This window comes from Anser brachyrhynchus (assembly GCF_964034855.1).
Source record: "Anser brachyrhynchus genome assembly, chromosome: 2".
NCBI classification, from domain to species: domain Eukaryota; kingdom Metazoa; phylum Chordata; class Aves; order Anseriformes; family Anatidae; genus Anser; species Anser brachyrhynchus.
Window position 1 is genome coordinate 93345310 of NC_137695.1, and position 18593 is coordinate 93363902.

At 43.0% G+C, this 18593-nt stretch overlaps 2 protein-coding genes across 19 annotated transcripts in view; one reads left to right on the forward strand and one right to left on the reverse strand.

Moving 5' to 3' along the window:
- Window positions 1-18593, reverse strand: part of MOCOS (molybdenum cofactor sulfurase) — an 884654-nt gene that overhangs the window by 844848 nt on the left and 21213 nt on the right. The window lies entirely within an intron of this gene.
- Window positions 1-18593, forward strand: part of LOC308191072 (poly(rC)-binding protein 3-like) — a 521260-nt gene that overhangs the window by 489037 nt on the left and 13630 nt on the right. For 10 of the 17 annotated variants that reach the window (XM_080583076.1, XM_080583073.1, XM_080583075.1 and 7 more), the window contains 5 exons: window positions 417-560; window positions 4711-4767; window positions 5267-5342; window positions 7181-7233; window positions 15281-15450. In XM_080583076.1, the coding sequence (XP_080439202.1) occupies window positions 417-560; window positions 4711-4767; window positions 5267-5342; window positions 7181-7233; window positions 15281-15450 (500 nt within the window). Of the gene's footprint in view, window positions 1-416; window positions 561-4710; window positions 4768-5266; window positions 5343-7180; window positions 7234-15280; window positions 15451-16719; window positions 18430-18593 lie in introns of those variants that run through there. The other 7 variants (XM_080583070.1, XM_080583069.1, XM_080583078.1 and 4 more) reach the window with 5 other exon arrangements.

Genomic DNA, 18593 nt, shown 5'->3' on the forward strand with positions numbered 1-18593 from the left:
AACTCGATGTGTAGCAGAAAAGAAAGCAGAAAAGGAAAGATCGATAAACAGGACGTGCTGTGTGCTAACAACATGGGAGTGTAGGCCAGATTCTTCTAAAACATCAACAAATTTCAAAATTATTTCCTGAAATGCCTTGAAATGCTTAATGAAGCTTATAAAGCTTCCTCTGATAAGAGTGGTAGTGAAGCCAGGAGTGCCAGCATTGCCTCTTTCAGCTGGGCAGCCAGTCCTTGGCTTATCCCCTTGAAGCCCAGACTTTGGCCTCCAACTCTGGGGCTCCTGGGATGGAGGGCAGGGTGGGCTGGGCCGGGTCAGCTGCACCCCTTGTTGTCCGGGGTGGCCAAGGTAAGGAATGATTTTTATCGAGCTCTGCTTCGTTCTGCATTTTGATCGCTTTGTGTTTTTGTCTGCAGTCCCCACCCAAAGGTGCCACCATCCCCTACCGTCCCAAACCTGCCTCTGCACCTATCATTTTTGCAGGTGGCCAGGTAAGAGCAGACACCATTTTGGCTTCAGCTGGAAACCACACCGTCTTGGCCCAACCTCAGCCAGCGCCTGTTAGTTTTCAACTTTTACTCGTTTTTTTGCCTGGTATAGTATTGGTGTGCTTTGTCTACTGTGTGTACTTGCAGTTTGCAGGGAAGGAGAACACTGCATTGCAAACTTAAAGGGAAAACAGCGAGAAGGCATTGAGTGGGGGACATTGGATACACAGGCTGTGTTTCCTGCTGCTGTATAAACCTGGGAAGTGGGTATTCTGCACATGACTTCAGTAATACCCCTAATTTCTATTGCTTAATAGTTCCTCAGGACCAAATAGCAGTGGGGTTTTGAGGTTACAGAAACTACTTAAACACAAGTGGAGACTTCCCCAGATGTGAAACGCATGGCCTCATTTATAATGGAACCAGAGCTTTCCCATTTCTTTTATACATAGTGATATTTTGACTATTCCCCCTTCATCTTAAGCTAATCAGGGTTCTCATCTGTTTTTAAAACCCCATGTGTGATGTGACTCTGCCTCATCTTGTGATAATGTCCTGAGGTGGGTCTGCAACAGGCAACAGAGGTGTGACAGTAATTTGCTCTACCACCATGCATATTGTAATGGCAATGCGCTTTTAGCAAATGATGAGCCAGCAACAAACACAGATGATATGTACCCTAAAAACACCTTCAGAGCCTCACAAGGGCTCTTATCACAGCAAGATAAGAGCAGCTTTGCCCCTATACGTAGAAAGGTGAAGTGGTGTGCTGCAAGCCCTGCCCAACTCAGGGGGAAGCTGGTTTCCTGAATCTAGGCCAGAAGAAGGCTGCCATCTGTTTTCTTGGGATTCATGTGTGTGAAGCCTCTCCAGCAGTAAGGCAGCCCAGCCCAGCCAAATCTTTTCCCCAAGATGAGGGCAAAGCCCCTTTTTTAAGTAGTTACGCAGTGGGAAGAGCCACTCACCTGCATGGGGGGACGCCTGCAGGCAGGCCTCACCAGTCCCACCGATACAGCCCAGCCCAACCCGGGTCATCACCCTGGACCAGCCTAGGGGTCGGTGGGTACCCTGTCATGGGGTGTTGTGGGGGTGCTGACATGCCAGCAGCCCTGGAGCCTGTGTCTCACCCCAACAGGCAGCTCAGAAATTATATGAGAACCTGGACACCATGTTTTTGGTGGGGCAGACAGCACGAGGTGCTGCCGGCATGGCATTCTGCATCTCCCCAGTCTGCCGGTTTGTCAGTAAGCTCCACTCCTGAACATCTCCACTGCACATCAAAGAGACATTGCTTCCAACAGGCCTCTAATAAGCTTTCTCTGATTTTTATTTCAGAAGTTTACCTTCTACCCTGTAATGCTATATTGTGATATATATCCAGAATTTTGTAATCAGAGTATAGTAGCTTTCAATCCCCTGTGTCCAAGCTTACCACTCTTAATTTTCTTCAAAATAAGAAATCTGCTTCCTTAGTGACCAAAGTTGAATTGGAATTAAAGATAATTTGCCAAAAATTGGTCTGAAAGTTCAGAATAATTTACTCCACAGATACATTAAGTTTATACTGCAGTACTTTCCTTTTAGAAATGTGTGTGCGCAAATAAGCAGCAGCCCATGTTACCGGTACTGTAATTCCCACTTCTTTCAAAGACTGTATGTGATTACTCAAAAGTATTGAAGCTGTTTGCTAGGGAGCTGAGAACAGTTCATACAAATAACTGAAAGTGTCCTATTTGAAGGCCTCATAGGTCTTGCCATCTTCAGTTTTACCAGTTAAAAAGGTGTTCTCACTTCTATAATGCAACCTTGTTGATGTGAGAGAGTGTATATGAGACAGATGCTTTGTGTGTGCTTTGAGTGTGGTCTCTGACTAACCAAACTTTTTGAGAAAATGCTTGAGTGTATTTGGGAGTCAGTATGGAAAGTCACTTTAATGGGTTTCATGTGTGGAAACTAATTAATATTGAAAATAAAATTTCATCAACAATGCTAAGTCCACACAATTTTCTGACAACAGTATCAGAAGATATTTTTCCATTCTAAATAACATCATGGCTATCTTGAAAGGTTTTAGTTTTTTAAATGCTTGCATATCAAGCAACACTAGCAAAATCAAATTTCTGTTCTTACTTAACAAGTTGGGGTTTTGTTCTTGTAAGTAGGGTTTTAATTCTCTTGTGCTTCTTCGATATTGCATTTAGTGACAGAAAAGGAAGCTGAATTGTCCTGCCCTGGTCTGCCACTTACCAACACTGAGTCTATGCATTGGTTAAAAAGTAAAAATAATTAAAAAAAATCAGCACTCCTGCCTGACGGAAGCAAATTGGAAATTTCTACCCATTGTGCTACACTGCTGTTTTGATGGCTACAGCTTTGCTTTATGTCTCTTAGCAACCTTATGTTTTATGTTGAGGAAGGTTTGTAGACCAGGTCATTCTCGCCCTTACTAATGTCAGTACATCAGTAGGAAAGTTGCCCTAAACACTGATGGAAGCAGACCCGTAGCTGATGTCCTGGGTGAAGCGTTACAGTGCCGATGTCTCAGTAGCCACTACCAGGTTTGTACTTGGTATGTTTCTGCCACAGAAAGGGTGTAGATCCACTACTAAGGAGTAAAGTAGTCAAAGACAGTTTTTCTCAACATAAATCAATCAAATGACCTTTTGGGAGCCTAAAAAGTAAAAAGTGATTTTTTTTCACTAGGAAACAAAAAACATTCAAGGCCCATCTTGTCCATGCTACTTTGACAGTTTTCATTGTCAACAACATAATAACTAGTCTGAGCTCTGAGTGCTGGCTATCCCTCTTATTTCCACATTTTTGATTGCTTCCTCATATGTATACATGGAAGTAAGAGGGAGAAGAATGATGACGAAGAGGGTGACTTTCGTTAGATTTGGTTTTGTTTTTTTTTTATTTATTTATTTTGGTAGTTCCTTGCTGGTTTGCAGACCACATCTTGGGAAGCACCTTTGTAAAAAGATGTCCCCTCAGCTGGATTTGAAGTAAAGCCAAGATCAGATTGGCCACGTCTAGTCCAGCAGATAGTCCCAGAGACCAAAGCATGGTTTCCCAGCCCACTGCTTGCTCAAGGAACTAGGCCATTGCCCAATGGCACTTCCATCTATCATCTGGGAGGCTGCTTCTGTGCTTGGGCTATGCTGAAAGCCCCCCACTCAGCAAAGCAGACTAAGATTTTCTTAAAGGTTGTCCTCAGCTGGTAAAACACTTAAACACATGCTTTGGTTGCCTAAGACCCACTGATGGTAGTGATCATCTGTTTTGGTGGATGGGAACCTTTTCATTTATAAACCATTTGTAATGGCCGTTCCCCATACGTGTATGCAAGTGTGTACAGCCATAAACATCCCATTGAACCCAGCAGCAAGCACTCTTCTGCCTGAAAACGGTTCATGGGCATAATGTTTGCTGGATGACGGCCTTGTTTTTTAACTAATTTAAAAACTAAATGAAATGTTTCTTCTCCAGAAGGGAAATTCTGCTGCAGAAACGTGCATTAAGCAGTTGGGGCATTAAGGGTTTTAATATGCGAACACCATTAAATGAATTGTTTTATCATTTGCAGAGGATTCATTACTTTCTAAGAGGCCTTTTGTCAAATAAGCATTTTGCAAACTAAGCTAATCAGCTCTGTTCCAGTTTATACTTCTCCCACTACAAATATTTATACGTTATAATTTGTCCTTCTGCTTCCCTGCCTAAGCACAAGCACGTTAAAATTTTTCTGACAAGCCGCTCCTTTCAGAAAAGCCCTACAGCATACAACAGAAAACTGTGCTCTCCTTCCAGTTGTTTCTTTGTAGGCCGTAAGAGAGGGCTGAATGGAGCCAGCAGGAGATGGGGGCAGTGCCAAGGTGTGCCAGGATCGGCACGCCAGGGCCCCACAAGGGCACGCTGCCATCTGTCAGGCGTGCTCGTGTCCCTGTGGGCACAGCCACCAGCAGAGCAAGTCGCCCCCTGCACCAGGGTGGCCATAGCTTGGGCAACAGCACTTGGCATCACCTCTCTTGCATGATGGAGGCCTTTCTGCACCATGCCAAGCATTATCAAGCAGCACAAGAAAATTAAGCTTCGCTTGGAGCTGAGAGCGATGTGGGTGGTGTTTTCATGGGGGGGACAGTGGGACACTTTCAGATGCAAGAGGGAAGGGTGATCGTCCCACCCGACTGACCCGTGTCTTCACTGTGCTTCTTGTTTCCAGGCGTTTACAATTCAGGGGCAGTATGCCATCCCGCATCCAGACGTGAGTCCAGCGCATGTAAATTACTCCCTTTTTCTTCCTCTCCCTCTCATTTGTTCCGGGCAACATTTACTTTCTGCAGTTATCCATGGAGACGTGGCCTAGGGACACCTGTCCCCACGACATATGTTATCGCCAAGTGCTAGTTCAGCTGCATCTTTTATCTTGTGTAATAATTGCTAGAAAGTACAATGGCCCAGGAACAAATTACAGTTATCTTGGTCTTTTTTTTGCATGTGATAAATCTGAGTTCTTTTAATCTGTAATTCTACAGTAATTGGTTAATATTAACAATAGCCATTACACGTAATAACAGTAGAGATGTCATTTATAACCAGTTTGTTTTTTTTGTTGTTTTTTTTCTTTTCCTCTCTACAGTAGATCAGAGTGAATGATTAAGCTTTTTTTTTTTAATATAATTTTAATTAATCCAGTTTTAGAACATGTAAGATGGTTTCTCTGCTCTGAAATAATTCCATTTGATTGGTTAGTTCTAATTTCCCATCCTGCCCTGCAGTTGACCAAGCTTCACCAGTTGGCTATGCAGCATCCCCCCTTTACTCCCCTTGGGCAGACCACCCCTGGTTTCCCTGGTACGTACCCATGACCCCCTGGGGATGTCCTTCTTCTTAACAGCTTTGTTTCCCATGGTCATTACATCATTTTAATAATAAATGTGGTCAATGACCGGTGATCCTTCTGTTTTGACGCATTAATCTTTGTTCTTCCCTCCCTTGCCTCTGTTACAGTTCCTTTCATCTTTATTAAAACGTGCTTTGTTTGTTACATTTATTTAATCGAAACCGCTCCATTTGTACCATTGGCTAAAAACCCTGGCTTTCTTTTTTTCAGTCCTTGTAAAGTTATTGGGGACCATACAGCATGTACCAGTGGGTTCTGAGCAAAGCTCTTGTGTGTGTGTCTTGTCAAATACCGAGTTTGGTAACACCTTTCAGAAGGAAGCAAACATAGGAAAGCAGTATGTAATCGCAGCATAGAAACTCTGATTAAAGAAATTACTGCATGCTGAAACAGGAATTTTGTGTAGGGCCAAAAGTCTTAAAAGCATCTCTAATCATCACTTCTGGGACAGGCGCTCCCATCCTATTAGGAATGCGTTAGTGCATTACAAACTGCAATGGAAATACAGATCACTTAAGGACTGTGAAATTTGGCCCATATTTATTAGAACACATGAGCTGAAGCTGAGTTTTTTATTCAAGAGAAAGAAGAGAGAACTCAAGTCAGTTAACGGTGCGATCAATCATTTTTACTGTACTTGAGTACATTGGGACTTGGCATCTAAAATTTCACAAAGCAGATAAATATATACTGGTACATGCTTTGTATGGCAAATAACATTTTATCACATACATCAAATTTTGTGAGCAACTTGATTGTGTTATATTCAATGTAAAATAAGTATACACAGTTCTTAGCTGAATGTAAACTCAAGTAAAATGTAGGTGAGTTGCTTTTTTGTAAAAGTATTTCTGTTCCACCTCTCCTAGTTGGAAACAAGTATTTTGGCATGCCTTTACAGATGATAATAAACAAAGCTTAAAAAAAAAAAAAGAGAGAAAGAGAAATGACATCCAAAATACAATTTTGTTTCTTCATGGTGTATCTGATAAAATATCTACAAGTAACACTAATTTGCCTTTCCCAGCTTTGTATTTTCCTCATTCTTGTAATTAACACGCTGCTCCTTAATCTTTTCCTGGTTATATTCGTGAGATGTATGTTTCTGTAATGTTACTGTGTGTTAGAGCAGTAATTCCATTTCTCCTGACCATTTTCCTTTTGTCCGCCCAATTTAAAAACAAATGTATGCAGCTTACAGTATTCTGTACTCTTCCCTTCAAAAATGATCCTTCCCAACATTCTTCAGCAACTAATCCCACATATAATTTCCAAATTTTACTAGGTTAATTTCCTCATTGTTATTTTAATTTGTTGATTTTTCTTTTCATAGCTGTGTATTTGGTTCAGCTAATTTTTCTGTTTGACCTTCACTCTCATTTTCTGTATTGTACAATGCCTGGTAGACAATTTCAAATTGGTCAAATTTCAGCCACCCATTAATTTCTAAATCGGTGTATTTAGAGCAAACTTCAGAAAGTATTTTTAGGTGAAACTCTCCATTTTCTAGAAGATTTTGTGTGACCCTGTGGAATCACCTGACATTTGTTGTTTTGGTGGGTTAAAGGTTAATTAAAATAAGGCTCGTTTAAAATGAGTCCAGCCCTCTGAGTTCTGCATCTCTTGCTTTTTCTTCCGTTTTGCTAGCACTTCTCTACTTTTCTTTGCTCTTCTCTCTCTTTTCTTTTTTTTTTTTTTCCTTCAGTACGTTTCCTTCGTTATGATATCACTTGTGTCTTACCCTTTTTGCAAACAACTGGCATAACATTTTCCCTCTGTCCCTACATAGGACTGGATGCCACTACTCCAACCAGTTCCCATGAACTTACTATTCCCAACGATGTAAGTGGACCAATAGTCAGTACCGCTTTCTCTTCTCGCTCTCCTCTGCCACCGGAGGGGAAACCTCCCATCTTCAGCTGATTTGCAAAAACTAGTCCCCCAAAATAACCTTAGTCTATTTCTGGGGGGAAGGAGCATCATGGACGATTAAAACACTGAGAGATGCAGTGGAGGTGGCTGTCCCCTCCCGTGCCACATCTCCTGATTTAGTTGCACAGCAGTGTCTGTGCCACGATGTTTCGCCCGTTTCCTTAAAGCCTGAGTGCCTGCTGCTCTTACTGGAAAGCAGATGTGGTCTGAGATGCATAACCAAGATCTATCTCACAGGTTGCACTAGCAGAAGGGTGAAAGCAGGTTGGAAATTGCTCAGCCCCTGCGTGCTCAGCACCGGGCAGGGCAGAGGTGCTGCACCGCGGCCGCTAGTGCCAGGCTGCTCTGTGCCAGAGCCTGTGCTTATCCCAGACTGCGTACCTCCCTGACAAAAAAAAAAAAAAAAAAGTGACTTTGGTTATGTCAAGGTGCAACACAAGAGTTTATCTGAAAGCAGGGGCTCTAAACATTCCTGCTTCAGCAACTCTGCACTGGCTGTGATGGACAGACCCAGTTTCCGTAAGCAGTGCAGTGCTGAATCTTATAGTGGCTGCTCAAAATGCCCAGCTGATGCTCTGCATATCATGCAAAAATGCCTTCCAATTTTATTCCCCTTCACTGCAAACAGGGTTTTATTTTTCAGTTTGCATTACAAATGAGTCACTTGGAAAATGGAAGATTTCCCCTCCAGTAAAAAAAAAAAAAGCTTTCAAGCATGAGTGGGATCACAAATAGCAATTATATTCCTTAAGAGAGACTTACAGGATTGTGTAAGCCCTATTAAACTCAGTGGCAATGATTTACAATAAGAAAAAAATACAAAACAACAAAGAAGAAGCAAAGTTAATCTTTTTTTTTATGAGTGCGGTGATTTTGTAATCTTTCTGTTACTTAAAGGATGTCCTGTTGATTTGTCAGTACCTGCTTTATAACCCAATTTACTGTACACTGAGTATTTTATGAGAGCGTGGTATTTATCCTTACAATGCAAGTTTCTGTAGTCTCACTTTCAGGCAGATTTTGCGCTTGCCATCAGTGACATAAATCCAAGGTTACTCTTCTGCCTTCAGATCTTCAGGTCTCATACCAGAGGAAGAGGTGGAGACAGCTGGCCTTGCGTACTGTAGTGCAGTAGGGGGGAAAAAAAAAGTTGATTTCTGATCTAGGAGGTATGAAATGGCCTGGCTCAGCACTATTCTCTGAAAAGCAAATATGCATCCATGTGTTGCTTGTAACAGAAGATTAGAAAGATTAGAAACCAAGGTCTGAATGGGGTTGGGCTTAGACACAGCCTGCAGAGGCACTACAGGCAGCAAAAGGGAGTTATTGCGGTGGCTTGGATGGGAGAGGCAGCAGCAGTTGTGCAGTGCTGGTAATTTGACTTCACTTTCCCAACAAGCATCTCCTGGTCCTGTTTTGGACACACGCCTGAATCCCTCACCTCCTTGTATGCACTCACACCTGCAGAAGTCTGGCACAGATGAGAACAGTATCAGGTTTGCAAAAAGCCGCTCTGCAGTTGCCAGAGAAGGCAGCATGCCTATACATGTGTTACGCTTATTTTTTAAAACCAATATAATGATAAACATAAAAAAGCCAAAGCCTCAGTATGAATCTGACAGAGGAAAATCAAATAGAAGGAAAATAAGGATCTCAGAGGTTAGCATAGTCTACAGAAAGTAGAAATTATTAGCCATTTGCAATTGCATAACTTCGTATTAAAATAAATTTTATTTCCTGTTATTATTGTAACAATGTCATGCTGCTTTCTTCATACGTTATGCTGATAATTGCAAGTAACATGTTGCTAAATAAAAAAAAGACACATGGTGGAACAGATAAATGCATTTTATAGAAAACTGTTTTCCAAGCGCTAAGAGCCCAGTCTTCTTCTCCACATAGTGAATTCAGAAGATTTGCCTCTCTAGGTTTTCTTATAACTTCTGGGCATCTCCAAAAAGAGAATGGAGAGGACATTTCTCCAGGTCCCACTTAGATTTCACTTTAATCCTTATCTAACATCTCATTTTCCTCATCAAAACCACTTACAGGGCCGTTTGGTTGCTCTGGCCTCCCAAAAGAGGCTGTTGGCAATGCCGGTATTGCCAAGAAATCTCTGCGGTACCCACTGAGTCCCCACTTTTGCCTTTTGAAGCAAGCAATCCCATTGATTCTGTGAGCTGTAAAAGTTAAGAGAATGTTGGTGCCAGTTGTGTAAGTTCATTAATTCCTTTGGCACCCCCCTGGGGAGGTGAACGGTGCAGCGCTGAGGTGGCCGGCTGCTCTGCCGCTGCGGTGTGCTGAGCCCCGTGGGGTTAGGGTGAGAATGGTTTACAAAAACATCTTACTAGGGAAGTACATGAAGCAAAGTGAGGTCTAGTAGCTCCTCGCAGAATAATAGGGAAAGTATTGCTCTAGTTGTTTAATTACCCCCCCCAAAGAGTGAAGCACACAAAGGACATAGCATGCCGTAGAGGCAGTTAGCTGATTGCAGGTGTCCTCAAAAGCAGGAGGTCCCGTGGCACTAAACTCCTTTTCATAAGCATTCACATATGACTTCCTTGCCTTTCTTTCATTGTCAGGATATTGTCTGGCTTTTTGGTGCTGCCTAAGTTACCTAATATAAGTGCGTTTTACAGCATGAGTCTCACAATAATGTGGTGTGGCAGTGGCAGGCCCGTTAGGGGACGGGAGGGATGTTACTGCTGGCTGCAGCTGACTGGTCTGTGTCTGGGCACAGATACCAGACATCGTAGCAGTTTGTGATCTGATCCCCAAAACGGACATGGAGAGTAAATGAATAAATCATTAATAATATATTTTAAAAAATCATCTGATTAAAAAATTATGTATATTTTGTGTATATATATATATACGGGAGACGGCAGATGCAAGTAGCAGGAAAACTTCACTCTCAGAAAACATGAACATTTAGAGCAAGCTGTAAGTCTGGTCGATACTCCACGTAAACAGAAATGTCAATCCATCTAAGTTGGAGGAGGCATCCAGGAGAACCCCGTGGAGTCAGAAGTCCTTCCCTGCAAGTGGCCGAGGGGGACCCGTGTGTTCAAAGTGCTCTGGGAGCAGCCCACAGTGAAACCCAGCCTTGGCTCCAGGGAGGTCCTCGTGGTGCCTCCTCTTCCACCGATGGTCTCTGGGGAGACTCAGCTCTCGTCCTGGGAGATCCCCACTTCATCCATATCCTGTGGGGTGAGGATCGGTGCCAGCCCTTAAGGAGGACACAAGGGCAGTGTCTGACCCCAGCCGTGACTTGAAGCAAGGCCGCCCCAAGCAATGATTAGGGCAAGATGTAATAGTCCATGCAAGACGTACTGGAAAAGATCTGGTGGTAGCAGAAGTCAAAGCACTTCCACTGAAGCCAAGGGACCTGTGGATTCGACCTCTATAAATTCACCTTACTGCTGAGAGCCTTCCACGTAACAGAAAAATAACCCCAGAGCAAAAATACAGAATTAATGAGATTCTGTCATTTGGGAATGCTTGAGAGGATGTTTCATCCAAAAGTAATTTTTTCCACTTTTGCTATATTTATATTTGCACATAGCCTGATTTTTGTTTCTCCTTAATCTAAGAAAAATGCATTTGGTTCCTCAAGTAGATCTGTCTCAATACACTCAAGAATCAGTAGAAAGATTTCACAAGTCTATTGTCCGCCAGAAGCAAAGTGAGACCATTTCTGGAACAAAAATGGACGTACTGCTCAGCATCAAAAGTAACGTTCTCCCAGCTCAGCTCAGAGAACAGGACGGGAACTGATGCTGGGCCCTCAGCAAGTCAAAACGCACACGAATCCACGGGGTCATTTGGGTTACAAAGCAAGCAATCAGAAGGCTGGTTTCTGAAAGTATGTTCTCAGTTTTCTGCACGCCTTCTTGCAAAGCCTGTGAAATCATTATAGTCCGGATTTTGCATTATCCTGGCAAGGAGAGTGAGTTTGATTATAATTATTATTGCTTTCCAAGAGGGACGGAGTATTTAAGCATCTCTTTCAGGGCCCTGCAGTAAGTCTGTAAAGAACCATAATCATACCTCAGGAGACTATTGCTCCCTGCAGAGTACATTTCTAACATTTCTGAGGAAAAACAAAACAGGAAAAAAACAGAAATAAAAGTCTCCCTGCACAAGAATCAGTGTAAGAACCCAGTGTGCATAGTGAGAGAGGAAACCAGGACATAAAGATGTAATCTTCATGTAAAGCAGTTGAAGACTTTCCTTCGTGGCAAGCACCTGCTTGCTCAAGTAATGCAGGGGCTTTGCCAAAGCCACTGGACGTGCTCAGGGCTGGCAGCAGGGTACCACCAAAACACACCTGTGGATGAGTATGGTCAACCCCTGCCTTTTTACCAGCACTACATTCATTGTAAGAAAGGAAACTGATTTTTATCAGAATTAAAAAAAAAAAAAGAGCTCGGTGCTGTCTTTTGTGACAAGCCTCCAGGACTGGACTCTGATAATAAACCCAAAAGTAAAAGTCTCATCTCTCCCAGTGCTGCACAGAAGTACTGCAGTGTGACGGTGTGATGGACACAGAGGAACAAATCGACAGCAAACACCCAGCAGAAAGCCATATTATTGGGCTCTGTAAGTGAGTTTAGCTTGGGGGGACTGGGCAACATGACATATATTTCGCATTTATATTTAACATAATGGGGGGGAAGTACGGAAGAGGGAGATCTGAATCTGAGCTGGCACGGCATGTCAGGAGAAGCTCCATTAGCGCCAAGAGTTCAGGGAGGGGGAATCACAGTAAATCTCCTTCCCGTCCTTCCCCTGAAGAGTGGGATTCAATCCTGTTTACACTGGTACTACCAGAATTTCAGTGAAGGACAGAATAAAATTAGAAAAAGGGCAAAGAGCAGAATCCGTGCATTAGGGTTCGATTATTTTTTTATTACTATCTTTGGCATGATGAGAAATGAGGGACACTGAGGTAGGGGAAGACAGATGAGACATGATGTGGAGCAAGTGAAGGAGGAGCAATTCTTCCCTGGTGCTCACAGTACGAGAATGAGGGGACGTCAGCTGAGCACACATCGGATATGAGCCACTCTGCTCAAGCCTCGAGGGAGTTAAAATATGTACACATACACATGCATACATATTTTGTGTGTATGTATACATATGCTTGTAGTGTATATATGTATACATTATGTGCATTATATACATTATACATATATAATTTTATAAGTATATGTGCAACTATATAGTAGGCTTGGTATAGTATATAGTGTGTTTGGCTTCTCCACATGGACCAGCTTTATCACTTGTTTTCTTGAGAGCTTCCTCTTGATTTATTCTTCTGTAAGTGAGCTTAAGGCTCACAGAATATTGAGCAAGCAGGTGAGCATCAAAAATAACACAGTGCCTAAAGTCCTTGAAAAGAGGATTTCAAATGTTTACCGACCTCTACATTTGCTACCTCTGTCTACCGAGCTTGGAAGAGCAGCGAATCCATGTCTGTGAAACACGTGGATGCGCGCATGCACAGTCCAGGAAAACTTGCTTTTGGGGCGATGGACTTTTGTGGGACTGAATGACACACAACCTGCTGGAAATCATGAGAAAACAGAATGACGGGTTGTGCAGCTGATGGAAGTAGAAAGGTCAGTCTTAAAAAGAGAGAGATAGGTTTGGATGTAGTTTGAGATTGCTTCCCCTCAAAGCAAGGCAGGGCGGATGGTGGTCTGTAAAACCAAATGTCCACCGCCTGATTGATCAAAGCTTTATAGAGGAAAACCAGCCTCTTGAACTTCTCCCAGAAGCCATCAGCTCTTGAATATTCCGGTACTGCACTAATCTGAGCATAAGTAAGCAATATGTAGTGGGACAAGCACCCCAGCGAGAGCCCAAGCACCCCAGCATCACTGTGTGGTGTAAGGAGAAGGGTACTCCGCATGCACCAGCTGCAGTCAGATGGCTACAGGTCATGGCTTGCAGAGCATGTCCAAGCGGCGGCCTCCTGCCTCACCCAGCAAGTGCCCACGCAGAGCTGGTGACTACGGTGTGCTCACAACGTGCCCGAAGAGCCAGCAGTCCCACACACGTCCTCTGCTTTGAACTTCATGTGTACAATCAGTGACAACACCTGGCAACTGGACTGCTTTTTTTTTTTTTTTTTACAAGCATGTGCTTTACAACAAGTAATTTTATTGTATTTCTACCCTTCTACTTTGGACAGACCAAGGGAATACATGCAGTCTACATATTTTGTTCACCATTAGGACATCATTACTAAAATATCAGAGGGATCTGAAGACGTTCTGGGCACCAAAGATGCTGCTTCACAGAGCCTAAGTCCTGGTCACTCCTTCATAAGATCATCAGTAGCAGCAGGTGGATTCTTGACTTGATACTTCAAGAACATTCTTCTCAAAAACAATTAGACTGTGGTTGTAGCAGAGGGAAGAGGATGTCTTCATCCCTGGTGGCCATCCCAAGCCAGTCGTCTCTGTCAGTGAGCAGCTCCGGCTAGCAGTCAAGTAAGGCTGATGCAAGTCCCCTGGCTGCCCTGGGGCCTGCCCTTTTTGTAGTCGGTGCAGAGGAATTGCTCCCTGCACCCTCACATCCCTGGGACCACTTGGTGTCTTCATGCCCAGCCTTTGCATGGCAAGGAGCCTGGTGAGGCAGGCAAAGGGCTCCGCACTGGCACCTGGCAGTCACACAGTGGTACGGGTCTTCGGGATAAGGACAAAGCGTTAAGGAGGCTGTCCTGTGCAAATAGGATGGGAAATCTTGTGTGTGTTTTCTTAAACCCCCCTTTTCCGTCCTGCGTATGCTCTCGTGCTCTGTGTCTGTTCTGGCTGTCTGGCTAGCTACGTCGGCACTCTGTTTGTCACTGAGTGTGAAGCAAGGTTTAAGGGGCTGTGGTTTCCCTGTTCTTCTTTTGCTAAAATGTCTGGACAATGTGAATCTGTTTCTGGCAAGATGTTCCAAGTACTGCAGCGGCAGAAACAGTAACACGTCAGGAAGGGTGGGAGGGAAAGGCAGTCACCATCGCTGTGTCTTGGCACTTCTTTCGGCCAAGCTGGCAGCACCCTTCCAGTGTCAACAGTCCTGTAAGGCAAAGTTTCCATTTCCTTCAGGTTCTGGGCATTGCTGTGTTTGTTAGCATCCATCCTGCCTTAACAGAAAACAAAAGGCCCCCTCCTTGTCTTTAAGGGAGCCAAAGCTGTAGTGTTTATTTGTAGAGCTAAGTACGTTTGCAAAGTCTTGCATACCAGTTCCAAAAGCTTGTGACTCTACCAATGCATTTATACAACCTTTAAAAAGTGATTAGTTGAAGATGACACCTCTGCAATTTTACCAGTAAAATAGAGAGGCTCAGTTTTATTTATGAAATACATGGGTTTTTTTAAAGTTCTGTAACAAGGAAAGGTTTTTAGGGTTATGAAACACAGTTACATTGCAGAGAAAAAAATAATCAGTCTTTTCCTACACCTGCTTCTCCCTCCAGTTCCACAGCTGTAAATCCCACTGGTTTTAATAGCGCAGGAGCAGCCAGGTGAGGACCAAGCATCCCCGTGCATCCCAGGGCATGCACTGGGGCCGCGCAGAGCGGCACGGCAGGAGCGTCGTGCTGTCTGTCCAGCCTGCCCCTGCTGTTCTGGGCTTGCTGCTGCTCTTGCTGGAGGTTCAGACTGGGCTGTGCCTTGTGTACCTCAGCACTACACCACGCTGTCATTTTCTGCCAAGGGATACAGCTAAATAAGCTGATGCTGGCTTGATACCTGCCTGGGCAGCAGCGGGACTTGATTTAGAGGCACGTGGCCATTGAGCCAACAGACCCCGCTTGCTACTCCTTCCCAACAGCACAGCAAAAATCTTTTGTTTTGATACTGAGTCTTTCATAGCCGTGCTTTTATCGATGCTACAAATTGCAGTGAAGTGATTTTTGCCTGTGTCTGTGGCACTAATCTCAGTCTTTGTCCCACTCCAGTTAATAGGCTGCATTATTGGCAGACAAGGCAGTAAGATAAATGAAATCAGGCAGATGTCAGGAGCGCAGATCAAGATTGCTAATGCCACAGAAGGCTCTGGAGAACGACAAGTTACAATCACAGGATCCCCTGCAAACATCAGCTTAGCACAGTACCTCATTAACGCAAGGTAAGTTGGCTTTGTAAGTGATAACGCTTCCGCAAGATTGCTCTGTCTGCTCTCCAGCAAATGTCTGTCCTGGGTAGATCCAGAAAGTTGCTTTGCAGTGTCCATTTTGCATAGTTCTTCGACTTCTAATGACTTGTGAGGCCTGTATCAGTACAAGCTGTGTTTACTGTTGGTTTATGTGGAAAGCAGCTTAATCTGATGCAAGTCCAGGTACATTTTGAACAACAAAAGCTCAAAAAAATCTGAATATTCACATCTGCATCCACCTAAAATATAGGTGAATTGAAAATGACAGTTGTGACTTCTTTAGAAGAAAATAGTTCTCACAGACCTGTCTTACTGGCGTAAATGGCAAATATAGTGAAACAGATTGCAAAACAGATTTAATTTACTAGCTGGAAATTGCCACTCAGAGTTGATATCAAACCGGCATGTAGTTGCTAAAGAGGCGCAGGATTTATTTTTTTCAGAGACGGCATCACAAATTTGTAAAAAGCATCCCCTAATGAGACAGGGTGAGACTATCTGCTTCGCCACTTCGCAGTGCCAGGATTACTGAAAACACTGGCTGTTTAGCTGAGCCATTGAGACAGCTTAAGTCTGTCAAGCTTTATATGATTACTTAGAAAAATGCTACCATTGATACCACTTTTATTTGCAATTATGCTGAGAAAAATGTGCAGTGGACATGGTGCTGTCTCACAGAGCTACTTGTAAATGGCGGTCCAAGGCAACAACATGTTGTGGGCATGGGGAGTATCTGTGTATTTTACTGCTTTTTCGTTTGGTTGGTTGGCTGTTGTTTTGTTTTGCTTTTATTTTCCTTGTTCCTTTTTCAAAATGCTGCGATACAAATCAAGCTTGGTGGTTAACTATGTTTGCTGTTAAGGTAGTAGCAGTTATGTGATTTATACGCAGAGCTGTAGTCGTGGCAGGGCTACAGGCTCCTGTGGTCCAACCTCCTCTCCACCACAGCTCTGCAGTGCACGACTGCACGTCTTGTAATGCAGGAAGGGGGTGGTGTGCAGCTCTGTCTCACAGCAAACAAAGATACAACTTTTCATAGTTCATTTTGAAAGTAGTTTCCTAGGGAAAGGTATATTTATTTAGGGGTGGCACCATGAAGCCTAATAAAAGGTGTTTCCAGAATCCTAAAACAACCTACAGCTCTTTTGCTTTATATTCTTTATATTCTTATATTCTAAATATAAGTCACTTCGGTAAGCCCTGTAATCAAATAAAAATGTGTTCCCTCCTTTAACCCTTAAGGATATGTTCTTCTCTTGGTGTTCAGGGATTCCCCACACATCGAGACGAGAATAGACCCCTTCATTTTTAGTTGCACAAACACCATATGGCATGCACCTGGATCTCAGAAGATAACAATTTAAGATCTTCAAGACAGCTAAAGCATGCAAATAAAATAATGCACTTATTAATGGCGTTGCAGTGAGCTGCTCACCAGAGACAGAAACTCTAGTGAACAAACCTCTTTGACTCACTTAAAAAAGCCTGTGAACTCTCACAATTCTGTTTATTACTGCTTAATAAGCCTTTTGATGGAATGGGATATATATGAGGTCTTTTAACATTCTTTTGCAAAGAAGAAAACTTCTCAGCAGTCATATACAATGGATGCTCTATCTATACCCTGTGAAACCACAAAGTATTTGTTGACTTTCTAGCTAGCCATTTGTTACCATCATCTACAATAAACCATCATATATTACTATGTACCATATGTTGAAACTGTATTTAGATAAAGTGACTTCATTTGTAAATGAAGACTCTTAAAGTAATGTATAATAAATTAAGTTCTAAGGCAACATAGGACATAAAGGTGGCTTTTTCATTTAACAAAAGTTACAGTGCTCCAGATTTCTCTTTTCCCAAGAGAAATTTCTGCCCAGTTGGGTGCCACCGCAGCCGCAGCGCTAGTCGGCCGCCGTGCCGGAGGGGGACCTGAGACCTTCAGGCACGAGGGAGGCCCCGTGCCTGCTGGGCAGGTTTTGGAGAGGGACACGCATGCAGGGAGCCCGTTTCAGCACCTGTTGGTCCTAACCCTGGCACGAATAAGCGCAGTCGCTTTTAAGGTCTTGGCCTGAAAAAAACAATGCTGGGGGAGAGCTGAGCACAGTACCTAGGCAAAGCGCAGTGCTAAGATACAGCCTGGGAGGTCAAAATAAATATATAATATATAAATTAATAAATAAAAGCCATACAAGTATTCAGGGTAAGGTGGACATTTCTTTTTATTCTTCCCCCCAAGATCTGACATTATCATAGACTTGGTTTCCAGGGCATAAATCAATGTCTCACGGCAGCATGGGATTACTGGACGTATTCCTCTAACTGTGTGTATGTACCCTTAGGCTAGCCTCCAACTAAAGTTGCCATCTATATAGTAATTTATCAGGTTGTTTTAGGAATTTTATAGCAATCTGGTGTTAATATGTACATAAGATTACATACTCTAAATTATAGATATATAAAGATATTGATACAATATCAAGACAGAGATTCAGATCTTTCTAAAGTACTGTTTTGGTTCTGTGTTGATTATCCAAGGGTTGACCTCTGTATTAGTAGAATTTGTCCCAGTTTGTTTGCAGTAGAAATGTCTTTTTTCCTGTAAAAACTTCTGTCTCTTAACTGGTGTCCATTGTAGTAACTGGATTTTCATTATCCAATTACATCTTCTAGCTTTTATTAAGAATGAACCACAGCTTAGGTTTCCTATGTAATATTTGACTTTGGAGTGTAAATGACCTGTAGCCAGCAGCACTTTCTTCTTGTTGAAGAGCAGTTTCCTGAAGATGCTTTTCACTTCCATTTTGATGAAAGATGCATTCACAGAACAGAACCGACAAAGGCAAACTCAAGCTTTGTTTCTTCTGTACGCTAGTCGGGCAATGCAGGATGTGGCCTTCAATGTATGTATTTGTAACTTAGCTTCTTTAACGTGACAGCAGAAAATTGGCATCGTGAAATTCTGTTTGAAGTCTGCTCATCAGCTTCCATATTCAATTTTGTCACATGTACAAGTGATTTGGGAAACTGCTGCTGTCACAGGACAGCTGAAAGCCAATGGGATGTACTTTCACCTCATTTGTTACCACCACTAATGAAGGTGAAGCAGGGCC